Source organism: Cydia fagiglandana, chromosome 12, assembly GCF_963556715.1.
Source record: "Cydia fagiglandana chromosome 12, ilCydFagi1.1, whole genome shotgun sequence".
NCBI classification, from domain to species: Eukaryota; Metazoa; Arthropoda; class Insecta; order Lepidoptera; family Tortricidae; genus Cydia; species Cydia fagiglandana.
The window spans coordinates 7678696-7703479 of NC_085943.1; the positions used below are offsets into that span (position 1 = coordinate 7678696).

General features: G+C 36.3%; 1 protein-coding gene across 8 annotated transcripts in view; it reads right to left on the reverse strand.

Moving 5' to 3' along the window:
- Positions 1 to 24784, reverse strand: part of LOC134669526 (protein unc-13 homolog B) — a 402107-nt gene that overhangs the window by 54113 nt on the left and 323210 nt on the right. For 6 of the 8 annotated variants that reach the window (XM_063527128.1, XM_063527127.1, XM_063527124.1 and 3 more), the window contains exons 1-3: positions 2576 to 8057; positions 517 to 554; positions 228 to 318 (exon numbers count right to left, since the gene is read on the reverse strand). In XM_063527128.1, the coding sequence (XP_063383198.1) occupies positions 228 to 318; positions 517 to 554; positions 2576 to 7120 (4674 nt within the window). In that variant the 5' untranslated portion in view covers positions 7121 to 8057. Of the gene's footprint in view, positions 1 to 227; positions 319 to 516; positions 555 to 2575; positions 8058 to 24784 lie in introns of those variants that run through there. The other 2 variants (XM_063527123.1, XM_063527129.1) reach the window with 2 other exon arrangements.

The following is a 24784-nucleotide window of genomic DNA, read 5'->3' on the forward strand; positions in this document are numbered from 1 at the left end:
GTTCAGTCATCAATTTCAATATCAATAAAACATTTGTTGCACGAAAAAAAAGTTGTCAGTGAAATTAAGATTTGGAACATCAACAAGATAAGTGACTGAAGAAACTTGTAGTTTAATATTTACTCCTAAGATAGTGTATTGAAACCGGCCAGAGAGAGAAACAGCGTACTATTGATTATATTAAGAAATAATTTATTAGTTGATGATACGGATGGAGCCATACTTACAAGTTCAGAGACGAGCGGGATGTATTTACGAGGTGGTTGAAAGTCAGGCATACTGTCAATGTTACTGTAGAAGGGGTTATCTCCTGGGTGGCTAATGACAAAAACAATTATATATTATATAAATATGAATCTGTCACAAGCTGTAGTATAAAAAAAATGAACTCCAAACAGCCTTCTGATGTTAGAACGCTATTCAATATAAAGTGATTCTTTTATCGCTAATAAAATATGAGATGTGTGACCTTTTTTACCAAACTATGTGTGTTATTGAAATAATTATAAAACATACCCATTTCCTTTTCCTTCGTTGAATCCTCCGGAACCATTCTAAAAACAAAAAAAAAACAATTAATTAAAAGAAAAATAAATAAAAATAAAAAACAATATTTTATTTTTAACAAAACAAGCTTAACAATAACATTGTATTAATACAAATTTCGATCAATTTCTGTTTTGATAATGATCAATGTGACTTTCTTGAGTGGCAAGTTTGGACAGTCCCCATCAGGTATATCGGAGCGGCTAAGGCGCTCACAAATATCTGAACACGCCTCTATTGTCAAGGCGTTAGAGTGCATGTTCAGATATTGTGAACACCTTGGTCGCTCCGATACATCAGATGGCGACTGTATTACTTAACTAATACTTGATACGTGTTTGCATTCATATTTATTGTAAGAAAATGATCGAAACGTTAACAAGGAGAATTCATATTTTAGCATGATTACTATGATTAGTTAACATTAACTCAAGATTCTGATTAAATGACGTTAATAATTTCCAGGTACGAATTTATGTCAATAAGATTACACTGTCCCATCAGACCAAGTAGTTAAATGAATATATCTTGTATATTAAGTAAATAAACCTAATTAAAACCGCTATGTATTATTTTTTGCCTACATAATCCAACATCTAATGTCATCCGCTAAATACGTTAGTACATAAAGTGCCAACTAACCTCTTTACGTTGTGTAAATATACGATAATCTAAGCGACGTGATTTCTATGACAAGTAATTTTTCCTACATTTCACAGTGATTATGTATGACTCGAATGAGACGTGATAATAATTAATGGCTTTAGGGTGTCGATTTTCAATAATCGAGCATATGCTTTGAAATATATATGTAGATAGTTATTTATTTTTGTACCTGATAAAAGAGCGGCATTTAAGCTCATCAAATTTTTATTTGATCGCACACGGCTTAAATCCAACTGTTAATTATTTTTATAGGTGACTATCGCATTACGATTACGCGAAATTGTTTTAAGTTTTTTTAATCTGCATTTCATGCTATTTAATTTATGGAATATATTTTATATTTAGAATGTGCTTTGTAGGTAAGGTAAATACATTTTTTTATGATATGAGATGATATGATATTTATGAGATTTGTACATAAAATGCCATCTAAGCCAACGACACCGTGAAAGCACACCTTTAATATATTAAAAGCTTCGTTGATGATTACTTGATTACTGATGAAGCAACAAACCCGACTACGTTAAAATACTGAATGATTACTTATTACTTGTTTTAGTTATGTAGTTATTCATATAAAACAATATTAAGCAAGATCGCTTTAGTTAAAAATTGTATAGTTTTATTGTTATAGGGATTAATTTCTCAAGCTTCGTATAAAATACTGTTAACGTACATGTAGAAAGTCCTTATTTACTAAATTATTGCCTCAATTATATAGAAAGAGCATTAATACTTTTATAAATAATGTATAATAAATATTATAAAGTTGCTATTACACGCACTCTATAAGTATAATATAATTAAATATTTGAGTTGATGTGATAGGATTGCTAATGTTACTGGAGCAAACTGGTTGAAATTAGGTAAAGTCATCACAAGTAGTTACTAATACCAACCCTAGTTTATATCCTGATTTCAGATTTTACGAGTATATTGACTATTTCATATTTAATTTTAAATTTAGGTGACACAATACCGTTTTACGCGTACGTTATCCGAGTCGAATCGTTAGTAAAATATAAACACCCTAATCTCAGTATACACCTAACAGCTACTTTCTCTGAAACACCAATAAGCTAACGTTGTAATGGAAGTTGTTGAAATGGACAGAGTATTACGTCATTGTAAAATATTTCCTACAGCTATGCCTTATGCGCAAGATTACCTATTTGATCATAATCGTTATTATTCATATTGACATTGTAAAGCGAGCATAATATTTTGCAGTTCATTCAGTCTAAATATTAATTTAACTTGTATGCTAAACGAAATATTATTTAACATTAGTGTTGCTTTAAACATATACGAGCATCTAACTTTTAACTCTAATTTCATGAAATTTCTGCATAAGATAACTTACACCTGCACTGACTTTGTCTTTCTCCGTGGACGGAGTGGTTGCCACTGGAGTGTCAGACGCCTTGTCCTCAGCTTTTCGGTCCTTCAGCGCCTTCAACAACTTCCATTTACTCCCGACAGGTGCATCTTGCTGTTGTTGTAGTTCTTGAACTGTCGCGGTCTCCTCATGAAACTGCGGCATATCGTAATCTTCGTCCAGTTCATCCCCACTTTGAACAGGACTATCTGGACCCGAAGTTTCACCCGATCCAGAATCATCGGCATAAGATTTATCATCTTCGTCGTCTCTAATAGGGCTTTCGTAGTCCTTTGAATCAGAAGTTGCAGGGAATGTTGTGATATCTTTCCATGTTTCTTTTTCGGGTGTTTTGTCATATTTAGTTTTTACGTTAGCTGTTTTAAGTTTCAATTCTCTTAAAACAAATGACATTTTTTCTTTTAATATTTCCTTGGCTTTGGCTGGATCTTCTTCATCTTCATATTCAGGTTCTTCTGGCAGTGTTGTTTGTCTTTCCATTTCACTATGTGATTGATGTTCCATTTCTTCTAGTTTCCTTAATTCGTAGCAATACCATTCATCCTCAGAATCGATGCTATCTTCCGTACTTTGTCGTCTCGATGATACTCTTGAGCCACTTCTCCACGAATGAGTACTTTTACTGTCATCATCATCATGCTTATTAGGGATATCTAAACTTTGCTGATGCCTCGTCGGAAATTTACTATGAATGGTACGGGCGCTTTGAATTGATGGACTTCTTTCTGGGTATTGAGATGTTTCTTCGGGTGCTGTAGTGTTAATGATTTCGGGAGTGCTAGTTTTGCGTATTTTTTTCTCTTTTTGACTTGGCATTTCTTCCTCTTGTTCGGGTTCGGTTCTCGGTGGAGAGAGTTCATCATCCATTTGTTCATCAGATATCGATGTAGATTTTCTTAATCTATATTTTCCTAAAGCCCTTGATACTGCAAATTCTTGCGAACTTCCACTATAGGATTTATTACTATCATTTAGACCCTCGTCTGAGGCAGCAGCTGCCTTCTTTACGTCACCGATCGTTGCAAAAAGAGATCCAGGTGATTGATCATCCTCTTCTTTTATGTCATCTTCGAAAAGGTCTACGTTTGAAATGTCAGTATCTATATCTAATTTTTCTAATTCCGATATATTATCTTTATTCATCTGGCTAATTCGTGCGAAGTGAAAGTCAATATCATCGCTCTTATCTCGTGGAATCGTATTATTTACTGAAATTTTATCAATTTCATCCATGTCATGTTCTGAAATGTCTTCAGGAAAATCTCGCCCTTGCTGGTGTAACTCTTGGATCATTTGTTGTTGCTCCACTATATCCTGGTTGTTACTTTTTCTCTGTTTTGGTTTTGGAGGTACTTTAGCAAACATATTGGGCTCATGAGCAGAATCAGAAAACACACTGTCACTATCCTCGGATTGAGCACTCGATCTCCCTCCAGACCACTCAGTTTCTGACGTTTCTGGGTCTGATAACGATTGATGACTTGCTTGATGCTTTCTTCTAGCCTTTTGTAATAAGCCTGACATGGAAGCAACTAAATGATATTTTTTCTTTCTTCTTTGAGCAGACAATATGCGTTCTTTTAAACTCTTTTCTTGTTGAGGTTGTTCTACAGTATCTACACCAGAAGGTAAAGAATGAGATCTATGTTTTTTGGGTAAATGCAAATCTGGCAGCCAATGGCTCACACTGGACATAGCAGATTTTAAGGAAGATGTTCTCTTTGGCTTTTTAGGTATTTTATCTTGGGGTTTACTTCTTGATATAGACAAATATCCTGACTCAGAGACTAACATACCACCTGAGTCTACGTATTGTTCTTTTCTTGTTTTTGAGTGTTCTGGTATCATTTGATGATTATACTCTTGTTCGTCGTAGCAATTGAGATTTCCGTTTCTTTGGTCATATTGTTGCTGCTTAAAATATTCTTGCTGTAGCTGATTTTGAAACTGTTTTCTCTCAGAAATATTTAGGGAGTGGGACTTTAAACTAGACGTATCCATTGAACTAGTTGGTGATCTACTTCCACCTTGCCATGAAAGCTGATCTTCTAATGATGTACGTTTTGGTGAATCATACCTACTGGATGTTGGATAATATGACAATGCATCAGTAAGGTTGCCAGGTGGATACGCACCACGAGATGTCGCTTTATATCCATTTTGATGAAATTGGGGATCATTAGGGCCCATTGTGTTTGCTCTGGTCAATGTTCTCTTATTTACATTTGCAGTTGACATAACAACCGTTTGCGCATGATAACTAGGTTCAGGCGGATATGAGTCTGCAACTGGTGCATTGGATTCTACAATTTCATTTCTATCTAATAATTCGGAAAAATTATTTCGGTCCTCAGAAAGCATGCCTCTTGGAGTGCTATAAACCGTTGTAAATACTGGTTGTCTATTACCAGCAACTGAATATATTGAAGGAGCTTCATTTCCATAAAAATATTCACTCATATTTAATTGTGAACTTGATGCCCCGATTGAATGCGGAATACTAGATTTCATAAAATCATTTTCTAACTTCCCTTGAAATTTATTTAAATCCCTTGATGAGAGTTCTTTGTTAATTTTATCAATTTTTCGTAAGTTATAATCACTTTTTACATTTTTACCTTCTTGGGCATATGAGTCTGTTAGTGTTTCTAAATAGGGTTTGGAATCAATTTCATAGGCCATTCTTTGAACTAATTGAGGCGATGCGTTTCTTACTTTGTGCGAGTCATGACTAGAATGCACGACCTTTCCTGTTTTTGGCGAGCCTGGGCTTTTCTCCAGGCTGGACCATCCACTCATAGATGATAAACCCGAGTCAGATTTAGCGGCGACTATATTCGTAGTATCTCTTTTCACGTGTTTTGGGGACGTTTTTGGGGATTTGGGAGACCTAGGACTTAATCGTAAATTGTCTGATGGTAAATTACCGGCCGAAAGCATTGACTGACTAGCAGCCATCGATTCATTGTTGTTTCCAATAGTGGCGAATAAATTAGCTCCATTTGGAGGAGCTGGTGGCGGTGGACTAGGGGGCTCCCGTAACCTACTTTCTTCATAATTTACTTCATATCTACTGTCAGAAGGTCTTTTATAAATTTCATGGACTGACATAGGAGATTGCTGATCTAAACCAGCTGTTTTATAAATATCGTTAATTGGTTGAGATAATCCTTTACTGGTATAATACATTGAAGGGTCTGTCATTTGATAAGATGGGCTATATTCAAACCTTTCTCTAGAAAGTGCGCTAGGGGATTTGGAAGCCTTAGCTGCATTTATTTCCGCATTTGCTACTGCCGAACTGTATGCTAACCGTCCCGTCACAGTAGTATACGGTTCTGTTGTTGTTCTTTCAGGAACATAATTTCGTCGAGGAGATACCGTTGGAGGTAAGTAATCAATAGCTCGATCCGTTACAGATTTTTCGGTAAGAGACAATCGAGATGGAGATTTTTCTCTACTGATAGATTCTTTAGGCATAGACAATAGAAAATCGTCAAAACTTTTCATAACATCGTTGATACCCCAGTTTTCTTCACCAGAATAAACATTTTTAAGTTGTTCATTTATTATATTGCCGTCTTCAACAAGTGCTTTAGCTTCGATATCAATATTGTGTTTGGATGACATTGTTTCTGGGCTAAGAATTCTAGTTTTCAAGTCTTTTAACTCTCTCGAATCTTTGTGTAATTGTGTTGTCAGCCTATCTAATTCATGTAATTTTTCTACGGCGATTTGATCTATTGTACTTAACGTCGATAAATGTACCAAATCTCTTTCGCTAATAACGGGCCCGCCCTGTAATCCACAGTAATCTTTGTAATCTGTTGCACTGTACACTTGTCTTGAACCAGCAGGTATAATTTCCATCTCGTGTTCTTCTGGCGCTTCCCAAATCATATCTAATTGTGAAGGGGGGCGAGAAGTCTCTTCGCAAACCAGATCGTCTCGATAAGCTTGGTTTAAGCTTTTGTAAAAAGCCTCATTAGACTCCATTATTTCCTCTTGTGGATCCATTAAAACAGAGCTACGCCCTATATCTAAACCTTCTTCGATACCATCTTCTACCGTTCCATTGCCTAAAATTTCTCTAATTACTTCTAGCCGGGTCATAGGATCTCTGGCAGTAACACCACGGCACGTGTAGAAGTCGAGTAACGTTGATATAACACCCTGTTGGTCCGCGAGCAGGGCCTCCAGCCTCTCGAGACGTTCCCACATTCTGACGTACTCCTGACTGAGGAGGTCGAGAGCTCGCCAGGCGTACTTGAGCTCTGTTTCGAGGATATTAAGGCGGGTGCCGAGGCGCTCCATGTAGTCACTGATGATGTAGTCGCCGGAGTAGGGGGGCAGGTCGGGCGGCAGCGCGAGGGAGCCGCAGTCGTCCATATCGACCTCGGCAGCCCCATTCTCGTCGCCCTCGTTTTCCTCCATCGCGCCGCCTGCGCCTGCCCCAGCATTGTCGTGAAATTCGCGCATCATCTCCGGGTCGGAAAATGGGTTGCACATAACATTTTACACTTTGAGTCATCCCATATCGATTTGTTTTTCACACTTTTCATATGAAACGTTCGCGTCATTTAGAGTTCTGTTAAATGTCATTATCACTTATTTTTCACATTGTCATTGTTCATTTGATCCACTTAATCATTTTATTATAAGTACTATGTTCGTTTCAACACTTTATGTAAACTTTAAACTTCGACGGAATCAAATCGGTAATTTCGATCAAAAAATACATATGATTTTAAATACAATTACATCACTTTTCTGTAAAAGACAAAAAGTTGTACTGATCTGTATATAAGTTACTTATATCCAGGCCAGTGTCATGAGTGTCGTAAGGTTAAGGAAAAGGACGGGGATTACCTCTACGGAGCACGTAAACCTTAAACTTCCTTATCATCCGTAAAGTTGGGAAGATTGAGGGCAAGTTAAGTCTCGAATATGTTTAAAAAATGTTGACGTGCTCCCTAGCGAGGCAGCTAAGCGGTTCTTATTGGATTCCACGTGAGCGATGGACTCAGAGGTGGAGGGCGTTACTCGGCGCGGGAGGGAAATGGGATCAATTAGTGTCAGGAAATGATGCGCCGAGCTTCACCACCGCTTCGCTTTACAATTAAATATTCAATTAGGATCAAGATAGGGTAAACAAAGTTCCTGCGATTGCGTTATAAATAAAAGTATCCAAACAAGTTTAAACACGATTGACTAGCGGCGCTGATGATCAAAACTTATACACAAAAACATTCGATTTATGAATATCTGTTATGAAATAATAGAGTGGAGAGGGCGTGCCAAAACCGCACGTTCTTTGGCACCAAGTAAATAAATGAAGGACGGCTATAGGCGGCCGAAACGTGACTGGCTTGCCAACGTGGAATTCCTTTGACATCGCATAAAGGAATATTTTTATGAAATATGTATTCGTGTTACACCTAGCCTTAAGCACTGGAACTTTAACAGTACATTTATCCGAATGGGCGACTTAAAACGTAAGGGAAAAAGTACGATCAACAAACAACTATTCAATAAAGTTACAGAATAATAATTGAAAAATAGTTTTCATCGAATTTTACTAATATATAAAATGATTGCTTACATGTGTACAGTCACCTGCAATAATATGTTACACAACGAAGGCCGCAAAAATATCTGACACGATCTTATTTATAGAGCCGTAAGGACGTGTCACATATTTTTGCGGCCTTCGAAGAGTAACATATTATTGCAGGTGACTGTACGCTTTTATAGTGTTTTTAAACTAGGTATGCGTCTTCCAGAATATTGTTAAATATACAGTGCAGGAAAAATCTATGTCATTTGATATCATCCCTTGATATTTGTTGCCAAAACATTGTTTCAAATCTACTTAAAACCACACAACTGAAAATTAACAGTCAAAGCAAAAAAAAACACATAAGTTATTTGCTATTGAAACGTTTGCAAGCTAAACAGCTTTTTATGAAAATTTGAAACGAAATTTCATAATTTGCAGCTTGGGGCAAATTAATCAGAGGGTAGGTAATTGTCTTGCCTCTCACGACACCTCCGAATTAGTGCCAATGGTCTGACAAAGAACGTAGTGCCTTGGAATGGCAATCAACGATTGAAATGGTTGGAGGGCCGCCAAAACCGACCAAAACTTTTGCTCAACACTAATTGGATTTGTAGTAAATTTTGTAGAGAATACTTTAAAATATCTTGTTGAATAAGACATTTCTTAGGCTTTTAACTGGAGATTATGACATCATAAATGTAAATCAGGATTATAATTAATAATGCGAAATTACCGTTAGACAGTAAAGTAAAATTATAAATTTTTAAGCATCGTGTCTTGGAGCTGTTTAATACTTACTAAAGAATACCGTTATACATTTATGTAATTGAACAAACATGATAATTTTGTAAAGCCTTTTCAAAGAACATAGCATTATATTTTACATTCTAGCCTAAGACCGTAAGCTCGGTTACTGACGTCTGCAGAATAACCCAAGATTTCGCTCAAATAGCCAAACTACTAGGAATCAATTTGGCAAAAGCCGGTTCCACCAATCGCGTCCAATCTCCAACTTAAGTCCGAACGCAATGTGTGCCGAACGTTTGTTCCGAACATTTGTGCCACATTGGATTGCGGCGCCCGAAATGGACTGGAGATTATTACCGAAAACAGGCAGGGAACAGTATGCAGCTGTTGGCAACCGTTCAAATGTTCCCCCAGATGTTACTGTTCACGGGATGTTGGATCACGGTATACTATCATGATTAATCTTAGCGTGAACGGGAGTTTTATTTGTTTATATACTTCTGAGACTTGAACTAGGCAAACGCATGTGTGTGTGTGTGTGTGTGTGTGTGTGTGTGTGTGTGTGTGTGTGTGGATTATATGTCTGTGGTGGAAGCCTCGTTGGGAGTTTGTGTTAGTGTGGGGTATTTCGTGGACATAATGCAGATTGCCCAATGTTATAGGAATGGCGAGTTTCGCTTCGAAATGGTTTTCTTTTGTTTGTGGCATTTGCCATTTTGTATCCCAAGCATATTGTAGCTATTAGTTCATTGGACGATGATATTGATGATAGCAACTTATAAGGAAATTATAAAAACGGATTAACGAACATCGTCGTTTGTGCGTGTCTGTTACAAGGTGGCTTAGTCTGAGACTAAGTCTAGTATAATCAAAGCATTTTTACTCAAAGAGCATAATTAATTAGCACAAAACTCCAACTGTTTTGTACACTAATAGCTTACCACACAGCGTCTGTGTTAACCACTGAGTCCATAGTACTAGTACTAAGTGATATTTTTACAAATATACTGTTTTAAATAGCGGAAAATAATCGTTACTAACACATTCAAATCATTTAATATAGCTAGCATTAAAGAATTCCATTCATTAGCGATTGATTAATCTTGAACCTACATTTTCCGCGCCTTGCTACAACTACACATACAAAAACGCGGTTTTTTATTAGACGTATGTGTAGGTTACGTCTTTTCAATTAAAAATGTTACGGTTGATAAAAAATATATTAAACAACTTTGCACCTTACGCTGTTGTGATATGGCGAAACGTGTTTACATATAATAGATATCGACTGCACAGAAAATGCTAGCTCGGAACGACGACCGCAAATTAATTACATTAGTTGCGGCAACATGGTGTTCGATTAAACAGTTGTTAGCGCTAGCGCTTTGTTAGTTTTTAATAAAATAAGGTAAGTATAATGAAGTTATAACGATGGAAAGTAGTGCAAAGGCTTGGTATTATGTTGATAATAATGAGTAAAATTCAATTAAGAGAAAAAAAACGCAGTTCTTATTGCGGCTCCAATTGTTAATACCGATACAAGTTATTATAATAATGAACTAAAGACTAAAATGGTGCTAATACGTATATAAGAAAGTATAAATCAATATATTGAACGAACGATTATGAAGCCCGAAGAAAATTATGGTAATTTTCAAATATTGCGTCCGAGCTTGATATATGACATACCTACATATAGTCGACTGCATTTGCCAAGTCGCCTTTCATATATTTTCTGTACCTTCCACCTGCGACTTTCAGTCCTTTTATAAAAGAAGATATTTATTTCCTTTTTTCGGCATTACACCCGTGCGCTATAAATTTTCTTTCTGTCCGGCGGAATTTATGCGGTTCTTAATTATGAGTAAACAGCACTTGAATTTTATTGAGGAATAAATTAAACGTCGGGAATCCTTACTTGACTTGAATACTAACAAAAGTTTTTCTTGTGTATGTGTGTGTGTGTGTGTGTGTGATTTTACTTCGGTTCTCAACGATGACATTGAAAAAACATATTAGATAGTCAATTTTTTCAAGCACATTGAAGCATATTATTCATAGGTTGATTTAATTAGTTTGATTTTGTTAGGCATCATTTTACTGATATCATTTAAGTTTACCTACGTGTTTTTATGGATTCAGACGAAGACTGAATTTACGAACATTTACTATTAAACTATAAATACAATCTTAATTAAGTAATTCCCAACATTAAATTTCATTAATTAAGCCAATTAAAATAGAGCATAAAAGTATAATTAACCCAAAAATAAATGCTTGCGACAAGCATTCTCCGAGGCGTATTTACAAGAACGGGCAAAGAGAAATTTAATTAAATAATGTTAAAATTGTAGCTAATTGTTCCGAATTGGCCGTATTTTTTAATATAAGTAATTCTTAATTTCACTCGAGTATAAGTAAGTAAGTAAATACACTTTATTGCACCACAAAGAAAAATACAATAACAGATTTACAGTGTAAATAATGGTAGCAACAGGCGGTCTTATCGCTGTAAGCGATCTCTTCCAGAAAACCTTGGGGTAGCAGGATATAATGAATAGAAAAGTTTTAAAACAGGTAGTGCACGAAATAAATTACAGGAATAGGAAGATTACACATTCGGTCATATACAATTATATAAATATGTACCAATAGGTACAAACAAATAGTTTAATATATATAACATACATATACATATATATAAATACATACAAAAATACAAACACAATATATATATATATATATATATACGTATATATATACACAGCGGCACATTAAGGAAGAGATAAGTAATGATTCTTTAGAAGGTTAGGTTAGAATACGAACTTGTTAAATGAAATCGATTTATCATCATGGCTTTAAGTGACCCACAGATTACCAGTTCGCCGGACGATATCAGCCTGTCACTTAAACGCAAAATTAGACAGCTCCGAAAATAACTGACAGGCTGATATCGTCCTGCGAACTGGCAATCTGTGGGCCCCTTTATAGTTCCGTAAATAATCATCCAGCGCGGATTTCTATTCTTGAACAAACAAAATTATAACAACCAACTTGTCTATTTTACGAACGCGCCATTTAACTTCGTGGTTGTTTTCTTAAACTTCTTATTGTAGTCGTTTGTCATGAAAAGTGATTTACGACCTCCGAAATGTTAAAAATAAAACGTTATCATAAATCTAAATACGCTCCAGTACATTTTTAGACTTAAATGGATACAAACGCACTTTGTTTTTCCTTCTCAAATATAAATTGATGATAAGTTTCCTAAAAACTCAAGTCATCTTTATCGTACACTAGCGACCCGCCTTGGATACACACGGTTTAAAAAATTATACAGGATGCTTCCTGTAACAGGAGCAATAAATTAAACTAAAGGCAGTACTCCTCAAACTGACGAACATTTATTCAGCCACTTTTAAAAATTATGAATCCTTTAGACTTCCTCTTTTCCATACAAAATAAATATTGCCTTCAATGTACGCTGACATCAGTGTGTTTGACGTTACTTGTCACGCTTTTCAAATAACAAAATTTGCAATACATTGCGTCTTAGAATAAACTTTAAAGTGTAATAAAAATCAAAACATGAGTTATTTTCAAAAGTTGCTGAACAAACGTTGGTAAGTTTGAGGAGTACAGCCTACAGTTTAATTTATTGCTCCTGTTATAGAAAACACACTGTATACCCAAACCTTCCTCAAGATTCACTCTATTGATAAGTGAAAACCGCATAAAAATCGTTTTTGAGTTTATTGCGAACAAACATACAAACAGACAGACGCGGCGGGGGACTTTTTTTATAAGGTGTAGTCATTCTGAATTCCATAAATTATTTTTGAAGTTGTATATAAAACCGATATTACCGTTAAATAACAGACATTTCAAAGAATTAACCGGTATCCATTCATTACCAGGCACATTTCTCTCAAAGGCGGCCGGCAATTAAATTAATTATGCAGGTCTGACTTCGGAATCTTTAAAATTTTTAAGTACCCAATCCAGTGAAAGAGTTTTAAAACGAACCCTTTACCCAACCCTACCCTCGTTGTCCCTTGAGACACGCACGGAGCCGTCCCTTTGCTGACGTTTAGCAGTTTTTTGTCCTAACAAGACCGGAACCTTGTCGGCCTGTATCAACATCGCTTTTAAGACAAATGGAGTTTTGCTATGCGGTTTCAGCAAGTCATTTCAGAAAAAAGAAAGATTAATTTATTTAGAACTTATATTGACTGTTATACTGTAAATCTATCATCGAAATAATGTGTTAAAAAGTGATATTAAGGTGGTTCGCCTAGGTTACTCAAAACTTAACTCTCGCTAGATGGCACCACTTTTGCAAAATTTCAGGTTTTATTTTTTTGTGAAATGGTCATGGTATTTGTATACTTAAAAGTATGTTTCGCGCACTCTTTAAATAAATATTGAACAATTAAAGTAAACATTGAATACTTCATTGTGCAAAAACCACCTTTTTAATTCGACGGAGTGTTGCTGTCACGCTTTTTCCTAGTATTACTCACACATGCAAACAGTGTTTCCGTGATCCTTGTAGTAGACAATTTCACACAACGTAAGTATGTTGCATTGCAATAGCGTAACGGTATGTTCGTGGAAATAACTACGTGCAAGAGGATTGGGGTTCAAGACTGGTGCGAGTAGGTAATTTCTTTTTGTTTCTCCTTTGTGTTATCTTACCTTTAAACGAGCAATTATTATATATATGTTACTGTAAAAGCCCGAAGTACGGCAAAACCTAGGATTTACCGGTAAAACTTAGGTTTTACCGATGCCGATCGGTAAAAGCCCGAAATGTTAAATCTTACTAGTTTACTTCGGGCTTTTACCAACACCGATATGGTAAATCCTAGGTCTTACCACGGCAACCGGTAAAGTTTGAATCATACACTGATTCTTGAGATTATTAGATGAAAAGTAGGTAGGTTTGGATCTCCCGGTTCTGCTGAAGGTGAAAGAGAACTCTACTAGCCTGCATCGTGGCTAGGCACCCAGGTTTAGGTATAGTTAACTTTAAAACCGAATCTGCAGCTGGCCACTTTATTGAGTAATAGAAACGCGTTCCGTATGTGTTTCGCTTTCCAGATTACCAGGGTGCCTAGCCAAGGTGCCAATGGTTTACGCTCCGTAGCGACTGAAGCGCAGCCGTGTCTGTCGCATTAATATGGCAGAGTGATAGAGAGAGGTATTACCCTAACGTTCGCTACGGAGCGAACGACTGGCATCATGGCTAGGCACCCAGATTTAGGTATAGTTAAGATTACCGCCGAATCTGCAGCTGGCCACTGTATTGAGTAATAGAAAAGCGTTCCGTATGTGTTTCGCTTTCCAGATTACCAGGGTGCCTAGCCAAGATGCCAATGGTGTACGCTCCGTAGCGAACGAAGCGCAACCGTGTCTGTCGCATTAATATGACAGAGTGATAGAGAGAGGTATTACCCTAACGTTCGCTACGGAGCGAACGACTGGCATCTTGGCTAGGCACCCAGATTTAGGTATAGTTAAGTTTACCGCCGAATCTGCAACTGGCCACTGTATTGAGTAATAGAAACGCGTTCCGTATGTGTTTCGCTTTCCAGATGACCAGGGTGCCTAGCCAAGGTGCCAATGGTTTACGCTCCGTAGCGACCAAAGCGCAGCCGTGTCTGTCGCATTAATATGGCAGAGTGATAGAGACAGGTATTACCCTAACGTTCGCTACGGAGCGAACGACTGGCATCTTGGCTAGGCACACAGATTTAAACGCTTTTTAAAAATCAAAAAACTATTACTTATGAAAGCAGAAGAATATAAATGATCGTATTTGATTTATAATTGTTACATATTTGCCGTAACTTATTTTTAAAATGTGTTTTTCAATTAAAAGACACGTCAAGATTGTTTACCTTATTTCTAATGCTAAAAAAAACAAACTATAGTAATAATTGTGTTTTTCATTCATAGACAAAATCCATTATTTTATCCACAGGAAATTTTATATATCTCTTTTTTATTGCAGTGAGGATGTCCTGATTGTAAAAATAAGAGAGATTAGGTAGAGTATAATTTCTAATTTTCTTTGTCAAAAATAAACGAATACGTGTAGCCCATACCATACTTAATCAATCGATTTATGATAATAAGAAAAATTAAATAAAAATAAAAAAACAATACGAAATTTAGATGTAACAAAAATACAAAAAGTTATGTTCCAGCATACAATTGACTGGGGATCGAACCGGGAATCTTCCGTTTGTAAGCAAAAAAGCGACTGTTTGCATAACACGCCATGATAGTTCTTAGCTAAGCTGACGAACTTCGGGTACTTATTCTCGCTTAGGTCAATTAAGTACCTGTCAAACGTCAGTGTCAACAAAATTGCACTAAACATGACGGCACTCCAAATTCGCGCCGTGGTCAGCCCGGCAACGTCGGAAATGGTATGGCAACGTCGCAAATGTATCTGTACACGACATTTGTGACACACACATACGTAAAATTGATGAAAATTTAACTATGATTTTTGCATGATTTCTGTATGAAACATTGTTTTCCTGTTAATTTCGCGCAAACGAATATTCGAAGGAAGATAAATGCGGAAATATTTATGTACTAATAGTGTGTAGTTACTTAATGAGCTTTGATTGAATTTTGTATGAAAATCGAACCACCTTAAGTTTCAATATTTTGTTTTTGACTATGCTGGTGTTCAAATAAACATTGATAAATGATTAAAGTTTCATTCTATGGAACTTGCTAGGTATGTAAACAAACCGCCATATTGAAATTGTCTCCGAATGATGAATTTACTAGTGACTTTTGTTTACATAGTTGGCAAGTTCCACAGAATGACACTTTAGAAACAAATCGACCTAAAGTAGTTTTTGAACCATTTTAATATTTTGCCGGTTAAGTAATTTTACTTATCAATCTTATCAGTTTATCAAATAGTTACTTCTAGACAAAATGTCGAATAATGCCTACAATTGAAAGAATAATCCAAGATAATGTGCTTTAGGAATCCCGGGGCAAAAAAGTAGACAAGTATCGTGAAGGCCGAGAGAATGAGCGAAATAACAAATAACAAGCGAGCAAAGGAAATGAGGCCAACAAGAATCACTGAATGTGTATACTGGAAATATAAAATGAATGAGAGATTTAGATAACGACATAATGATTATCCTTATTAAATCGTTTTTTTTAAGCGGTGGTGGCCGAGTGGATCTGACTGAGTGGGTTCAAATCCTGGCTCGTACCAATGAGTTTTTCATATCATTTGATATTTACCACTAGCTTTCCGGTGAAGGAAAATATCGGAAGGTACCTGCATACATCCGCGATTAAATTCAAAGGTGTATGTGAAGTCCCCAACCAGCATTGGGTCAGCGTGGGGACTATAGCTAAGCCCTCTCGTTTGAGGGGAGGCCTGTGCTCAGCAGTGGGACGTTTATAGGCTATATTATTATATTATAATTTATAATCCGACTTTTGTGGAGTATAACACTCAAACCGAAGCAATTGAGACATTTACAGTTAATATGATAAGTCGTTACTGGTATCAAAAAACATTTAAAGATAGCTTTTACTTGTGATATGCACCGCATCTGCTGCATTTGTGAACAAACATTAAACATCCATTAGTAGATATGTACCTACTAACTTTCTCATATCTCCGCTCGTAAAGCTAATGATTTTTTTTTGTGAAATCTGCTTCCTACATTTTTGTCAGCTTTTATGTCATCCCGGAACAAAGGCCTCACTTTCCTCCCGCTTTCTGCGAAAGCCTTTGAGAATTCTTCTCAGACGCGTAAATTGTCTTTTATTTTTTAGGTTCAGAGACGATATTTGCCTTTAAACACCTTCTTGGTAACAATTTATCAATCTTTATTTCCTTGAGAGCATATTTTGAGTGTAATAACTTATGGGACCGTGCTGAAATATATTTAAATAAGTGGGTCAGAAGGAGATAGTAGGTAAGTTACTGTCAATGGATTTCTACTGTTATTGTTATTTATTATGAACCTATAATATGAGTGAATAAGAGGTTTCCCGATTAAAAATAGTTTTTCGCTACGCCTTGACGATTTTCACTACTTAGTTAAAACTAGTTTTCCGAAACGTTTCGATACTGAACCAGTTTTAACTGTGATTTTTCAGTCAAAACTAGTTTATGCAAAGTTATTTCGAGAACTTTTGTCTTAAACTCTCGGTTTCTGTTTAAAACTATCAATAAAATCATTAAACATTGATTAAAACATAAACATTGATTGATTGATTTAAACATTGTTGATTTTTTTTCTGTTATTGTATTTTCCTTTGTGGTGCAATAAAGTGTATTTACTTACTTAAAACGCAGAAATCTTAAAGCGCCAAAATAAATTTAATTACAGATACAGAAAGTAATAAAACTTTTTAATAATAGGAAAGGGTGAATAGCCTCCCCACAAAGGGTTGGAAAATGGGATTGGTCAAATGAATTTCTCTTATTAGCTTTGTTGGGATGGGTTGTGAAATATGTGTACCTACAAACATTTGTTTGATTTCTATTTGAAGCATCCTTTACCAGCAATTTGTACTTGTTTCTTTTACAGGAAGAAAATGTAAAAAAGAATAGTAAAATTGTAATAAAATGAACACGTCTAAGGTAACTTGTGCGGGTTTAGTAAATGCTGAAAAAAGGAGCGTATATGCCAATTAGCTTTAAAATACACTCCGTGTGTGCACAATCCACTGGTAATATTTTTTTTAGGATCATTTAAAAAATTTGATTCATTTTCAATGCAAAACTACTCAAGCTGTAAGCTTTGCAGAGAAATTGACGAATAGGAAGAAAATAGTACCGAGGAACCACCTTTTCACGTGTGAATAATGATTGAAACGTAATATTAAATATATATTAACCTTTTTAGCTGAAATTTATTTCAATATACACTCGATCTATTGAACCTTTTTTACTTAAGATCTGTCTCAGTTTGCGAACACATTGTTTTCTGTCAGCAAAACGTAAGACACACCGCTTTACTCATACTTCTACTTGAACATACAACCCTGTACAAACAGTTACCAAATTCAGCACTTTACGGAATGAGCCCGCACCCCGCGGTACTTAAGAGGTTGCGTTGACAAAAGCTTCAGTTACGAATAGAAATTTTGAAAGGCATTCACATTGTGTATAGACTCTACCTACGCTCATTGTTTGTGTGAGTCATTTAATTCAAATAGCGCTTACTTGGAATTACAATTTATCAAAAGCCTTTTGTTTTTTATTCAAAGTCATCGTGGTTAAATCAACAATAAATTATCGCGAAACAAAATGAAGTGCTTGAAAAGTAACTAATGTAAAGAAAAGTAAGTTAATTTTTAAGATACGTTAATGGGACGATTGTAAATCATATAAAGGGGCCCACTGATTATCATTCCGCCGGACGGTATCGGCCTGTCAGTTAGAACGAAATTTTGACAGTTCCGAACAACTGACAGGCCGATACCGTCCGGCGGACTGTTAATCAGTGGGCCCCTTAAGGAATGCCATTTGTCAATCGACTTGCATACACGGTATGCGAGCACGCGAGTTTCTGAACTATTCTGCACCAATAAAGTTGGGATCGGCCCCTCAAACTTTCGGTATGTTTGACTCACAGTGTATTAGCAAAGTTTGCGAACGTCACAATACACAATCGCTTGGGACGATTTCCGAACGTGATAATTCTTCAGCCACCACTGGGGCGACTTTTATCGCACATTGTGGCTAGTAACTTATATTACGTGTTGGCAACTCACGCAAACTGTGACGGATTTAAAAGGCAATATAATTCATAAGGTAACAGATTTACAGGGTCATGTTAATGCTCGCTTGCTGGCACACGCAAAGAAATTAGGTGTTTTAAATAAAAGAGAAACGTTTGTAAAGGATTCTTTGTTGGCAGCTTGGCTCATTATAAAGAGTCGCTGGAGCACTGCCGTGCACGTACTTACTGTACACAGTCTACTAACAGGCCTATTCGGATTTCGAGATAATCACAAGATCTAGAGACGATTTAGAGATCAACTAGATCTACATTAGATATCGACTAGATGTCACTTGGATATCTAAGTCATAACTTGTCGAAATCGTTCAAGAGGACCTCCAGAATCGCGGAACCGTCAAATTTGACATATATATCTTACAAATATTTAAAGATATTTGTAAGATATATATGTCAAATTTGACGGTCCATATCGTAACTTGTTGAAGACTAGTAGAAATCTAATTCATTTTCCGAATCGAACCGTAAGTAGCTATCTCGTATACCTGTTTGGTCGTATTTAAGTACATTAAGGTACTCAGTCTGATGACATCATTACTATCATTAGTTTAGTATTAATTATTGATACATATTTACCTAATAATACTAATGTTGCTCATGAATGTCTCTTAACCTTTGTGGTGGTCAAATATTGATCAAACCTCCTTTGTAACGTATAAAAAATCGTTCAAGAAAAAATGCAGAAGATGAAAAATATCGGTCAATATTCTTATCATTCCGACAGGAGGTTAAAAGTCATGACTGTTGTGTTAACTTAAGTCTCGAAAGAAATGAAAAACGGCGCGCTATTAAGTATTTTTACAAAGTCACGATTGTAGAGGTCGAAGGCAGTCCCAATCCAAAATAGAGTGTAATTTTATCACAAAGAACTAGGTCGGTGTTCACTTGATCAGGTCAACATTATCATTAGTATGTTCACTTCATTCATAATGTATTACATAAACGTCAAGTAACAGCGGGGTCTATTATCGGCACGCTTTCAAACACTTTTAAATCATAAAATGGGAACAATTCCATGACAGTTTTATCACCAAATCTAAACTTGCTGTATTTTGTGGACTAATTTATTTTCTTGAGTGTTTTACGTATATTATGTATTTTTGTGTGAGCCGAGATCGATATCTATTTGCTGATACCATTTTTTATTGAGCACTTGAAACGATATTTAAACAATGTACTAAATTAGTTTAGTTATTAGATTCAATCTTCACTGGGTTGGAACTAACTTGAACTATAATTACTTCAATTTTGTATATATATAATATTACCAAGGAACTTTATGACAGCAATTAGTGTTTACTTTAAAAAGTAAACATAAACTTGATTTTTGCAATGCATTCAGAAATCGAATTAAAAACTAGATATAAAAATAATTAGTATATGATATCGTTTTCGAATCTCTCTTCTAAACCAAGCATGACTGAAATACGGAAATCTATTCAAACACTTTTTCAAATCAAGTTCTCACTGTTAAAACCTAAGGCATATTAATTTTTCAAATCTTTTTCTCTCTGACCACAATGGAGCAGCGGTTCGGATTGGTCTACGTTCAGTCATAACTCGTTAGCTACTGCCTCGAGCGGTATGCTGGCCTCTTTACACTGTAAGCGTGACTTTAAAAAGGCGTAAACGCCACGACTTTTCTATTGACCTACTACTTTTGGTATGTGCAGGTATGGTTTGCAGAAATCGCAGTATTGTGCAGAGCGCGATCCACGGCCGTTAATGAGGGTGAAACAAAAACTCATCTCATCCCGGGTCGCTATTTAGTAGTGAGCTTTCGTAGAATTTCGTCCGCACTTACTCGGTGATTTCATTGCTGACGGTTCTTGTTCTTTATCGATATCAAGTGAAATGAGAGAGTGATACTGGTAGAGAATGCTTTTGGCATTAAGTTCGCCTTTTGTACGATAAGTTTTTTTATTGTGTAGTGAAGATTAAAGAAATAAATAAATACTGAAGAGAGAATCATGATTTTTGTTATGGATACATGAAAATTTTTTTTGGTAATAATACGTAGATGGTTTTTCATACTATCTTCATTTAATATGATTAAATTATATTTAGGTACAGTAACTAACTATATTTGTATTAATATTTTTATCTAAAAGCTTAAATGAAGTGCACGATAAAATTATAAGGCATCCGAAAAAACATTTGCTTCAATTTTTAACAAACTTCAAATATAAACTGTCAGAAGTTCTACAACTCTGTTAGTTCGCAGTTTTCATATTAACGTACGAATACCCACATTAACAATAGTTGATCAGTGTGGGTGTCAGGTGAAATTAGTTCGATCAACAACTTTCAGGGGCTACCTATTGCCAGTATTTGCCTAGTGCCTAGAATTAAACTAGTTTTTAAACAACCTTTTGCATGCTGGAACCCGTTTCCAATCATTTGAAAACTGGGGTATAATTTGTTCAAACTGAAATTTGGACAGGACAAGAATAGTCTTAGATTAATTTTAATTTTTGAATGTTAACGCATTCACTGCCAACGTTTTCGTAGTGCTACGCTCGTAGTCGACCTCTGCGTTTTCCGGCTTGTAGAGGAAAGCGCCTAGAGACATAACAAAAAAATGTGATAGGAATTTCATTTTGAAATAATTACACACATGTTACTGTGTTTGCGATATGTTGAAGTTAGCAAAGTATTATACGGATTTGATTTTAATCTTTGTCGCTTTACTAATGAGTAAGAAATTTGTATGGGAACTGCACGCCAACTGCAACGCCGGCGTGCAGTTCCCATACAAGTTGCAGTCCGTATGTACTGGCCCTGAACATGACGAAAATGTATCCTTATATTCCACGTTTGCCGCTTAAGGTGACAGTCCATTTCCAACGACAGCTGCATTACTGTTCATTTTACTATGGAAATTGACAATGACAGCGACGCGTTCAGTACCGGTAGTGCAGCTGCGGTTAGAAATGGAATGTTACCATTACCCTCATTCTAAGAACACATGCGTAGATATCCCCAATCCGCATTGGGCTAGCGTGGGGACTATAGCCCAAACCCTCTCGCGCATGAGAGGAGGCCTGTGCTCAGCAGTGGGACGTATATAGGCTGAAATGATGATGATGATGATGATGCGTAGATAAACGAAGGTATGTTTATACGAGTACCTCATTTTAAAGCAAAGACAACACAATCTTCGTTACACTCTAACAGGGTGTTTTCGCTTCTGAAAACAGGACTAAACGAGCGAAACCGGCTCTTGTTGTTTTAGGACTACATAGTCTCTTGAGACCGGAAACCTCTCCCCTAAAACCTGCTAACGATTTTACACTAAATATTTTAATAACGTAATTTTAAAATGCTTTCATTTTAAACGAAGCTGCCTCAATAGCTTGCCTGTATTGAAATTTTTATTCAAATATTCTAGTTATGAAATTATGTACTCATATGCAACGGATGGATAATTACCCGCAAATTCCCTTTTCGTAATATTTTCCTTTTTTTTTCAATTTTTGTAAACGATTCGATAAAATTAAAAGTGTAGCTTAAGCAAATAAATATTGACCTACTTCTAGTATCAAAATGAATTTTCTGGTGCGCCCAGAATTTAGAATCTATTGTACATCTAGGTACTAAACATAGTGAGCCAAGCAAATTACAGAGACGGGTGGAATGTCGTATGTCATCACAAAGTCCTACATAGCACGCATAGCTTCCTTGGGCGGCCCCCTAATATACATTCCTGCTCCGAGGTCGCTTTAAGGATAGAACAAAAAAGCGACAAAGACTAACTCACAATGTACGTGTCAAGGTTTTTACTTTGAAAATGTATTTATGTAAATTTTATAACACACAAAATCTCCGTACCTAATTCCGAATCACATGTAATATTTCTACTGCTGGTAACATTATTCCAACTGTCATTTAGTTGTATCCCGTTGCGTTGCTCAGAATGCTCAGTGGTCAATCCGCACTTAAAGTGCCAAGTCGTGTGCTAAGAGCAAAATGTCATTGGTGATACTTTCGTCATAGGTATATTCACTCAACGATTTTTAATCTTACACCATCTGTAACTTGCAGTGGTGGCCGAGTGGATATGACGCCCGACTTTCAATCCGGAGGTCGCGGGTCCAAATCCCGGCTCGTACCAATGAGTTTTTCGGAACTTATGTAAGAAATATCATTTGATATTTACTACTAGTTTTTCGGTGAAGGAAAACATCGTGAGGAAACCTGCATACATCTGCGAAGAAATTCAAAGGTGTATGTGAAGTCCCCAATCCGCATTGGGCTAGCATAGGGACTATAGCCCAAGCCCTCTCGCGCATAAGAGGAGGCCTGTGCTCAGCAGTGGGACGTATATAGGCTGAAATGATGATGAATGATGATGATCTGTAACTTCTATCTAAAGATACAAGCATAACTTTAAATAACGAAACTGATAGCTGACATTTTCAAAATCAAAGTAAGGGGGGGGTTATTGTGTCACTGTTGACCTTTCACAAGCTGATTGAACGATTGGTTGAACAATAGCAATAGTCTGTCTACTGCAGCGGCATTGTGAGCAACGGGACAATTGGTCAGATTAATAATAGGGCTTATAATTGTCTGCCGACGGGGTCAAGCATAGACTACGTCCCGCAGACTTCGTATATTGAAGAATTTACTTGCGTTCGCGGCCATCAAACATTTTTTTTTAAGGACAGAGAGCTGCAAAATTGAATGGCCACATTGCGAATGGAATTCATTCAATTTTGCAGCTGGGTGTACAATCTAATACATCATTCAATATGTTTTACTACAACAACCTCTCCTACCTAAACAAAAATCGTTTTTAGTGTTCCATACAAAACTTTGTTTATTTACGGAACACTTATGGGATCACTTCGGTCTTGCAAATTTAATCAGTTAAATAAGTTTTTTTTTATATGTACCTATTTGTAATTTGCCTGTTGTCTACCATAGTTTAAGTATGCTTAATTTGTATATCATGTTCTTTTCCATATTGGTGAGCAATAAAGAATATTTGTATTCATATTGTATTGTATTGTAATTTATACGAGTAATCTGAGAAACGTAAAAGCAACGGAAATGAGAGGTTCCGCTCTTGTAATCAATTAGTATGGGAGCACCGGTGTATGATAACCGCAATTCGCCCTACATAAACATTCTAGTAGGTTGAAGATCTGCAGGGCCGGGGCATTAATTATACCAGCCTTCGGCAATCGATCATCAATCAAGCGATAGGGAGACAGGGGGCCATCCCCATTATAGGCCCTCTGGGGACTTGTCTGCGTGTTACCAAAACTCAGTACCTGACGTACATCGAAATAGGGCCCGATTCGTATTTTGAAATAGACACCTATTAGATATCTTTTAAACATCACCAAGATACGATAACGATATGTTTAAGATCTAACCTGTCAAATTTGACATTTGCGCGATTCTGGATATACACTTGTACGATTTCCACAGGATATGACTTAGAGATCCAATTCACATCTAAATAGATAACATTGGTTGCCCGAATTGCGCTGCAAAAGAGAACTAGTTGATATCTAAACTATAACGTATCTAGAATGGATCTTGTACGTGTCGTATCTTATGAATATCTTGAAGTTCGAATACGGCAGATAGTATACTTAAGCCATCATCATCATTTTCCTCGCGTTATCCCGGCATTTTGCCACGGCTCATAGGAGGCCTGGGGTCCGCTTGACAACTAATCCCGAGAATTGGCGTAGCCACTAGTTTTTACGAAAGCGACTGCCATCTGACCTTCCAACCTAGAGACCTGACTGAAGCCATAATGAAAAAAAAAAGTAGTGTAGTGTGTGGTTGCAGATTGCTCAGCCTGATCATAAGGATTCTCAGGAATTATGACTGTATTGGGCCTAATAGCCGCTGCTATACATTATAAAAACCTTATCGACTCATATAATAATTTACGAAAATAACAGCCAATAATAGATTAGATAACTATGATTTGTATAACATAATTTACCAAAATAAAAATATATTTTAGATTCGGCATTTACAAGGTTTTGAATTGATTCAACCGGTGCCATTAGCGTCAGTTTGGCTTGATATCTGTCTCAG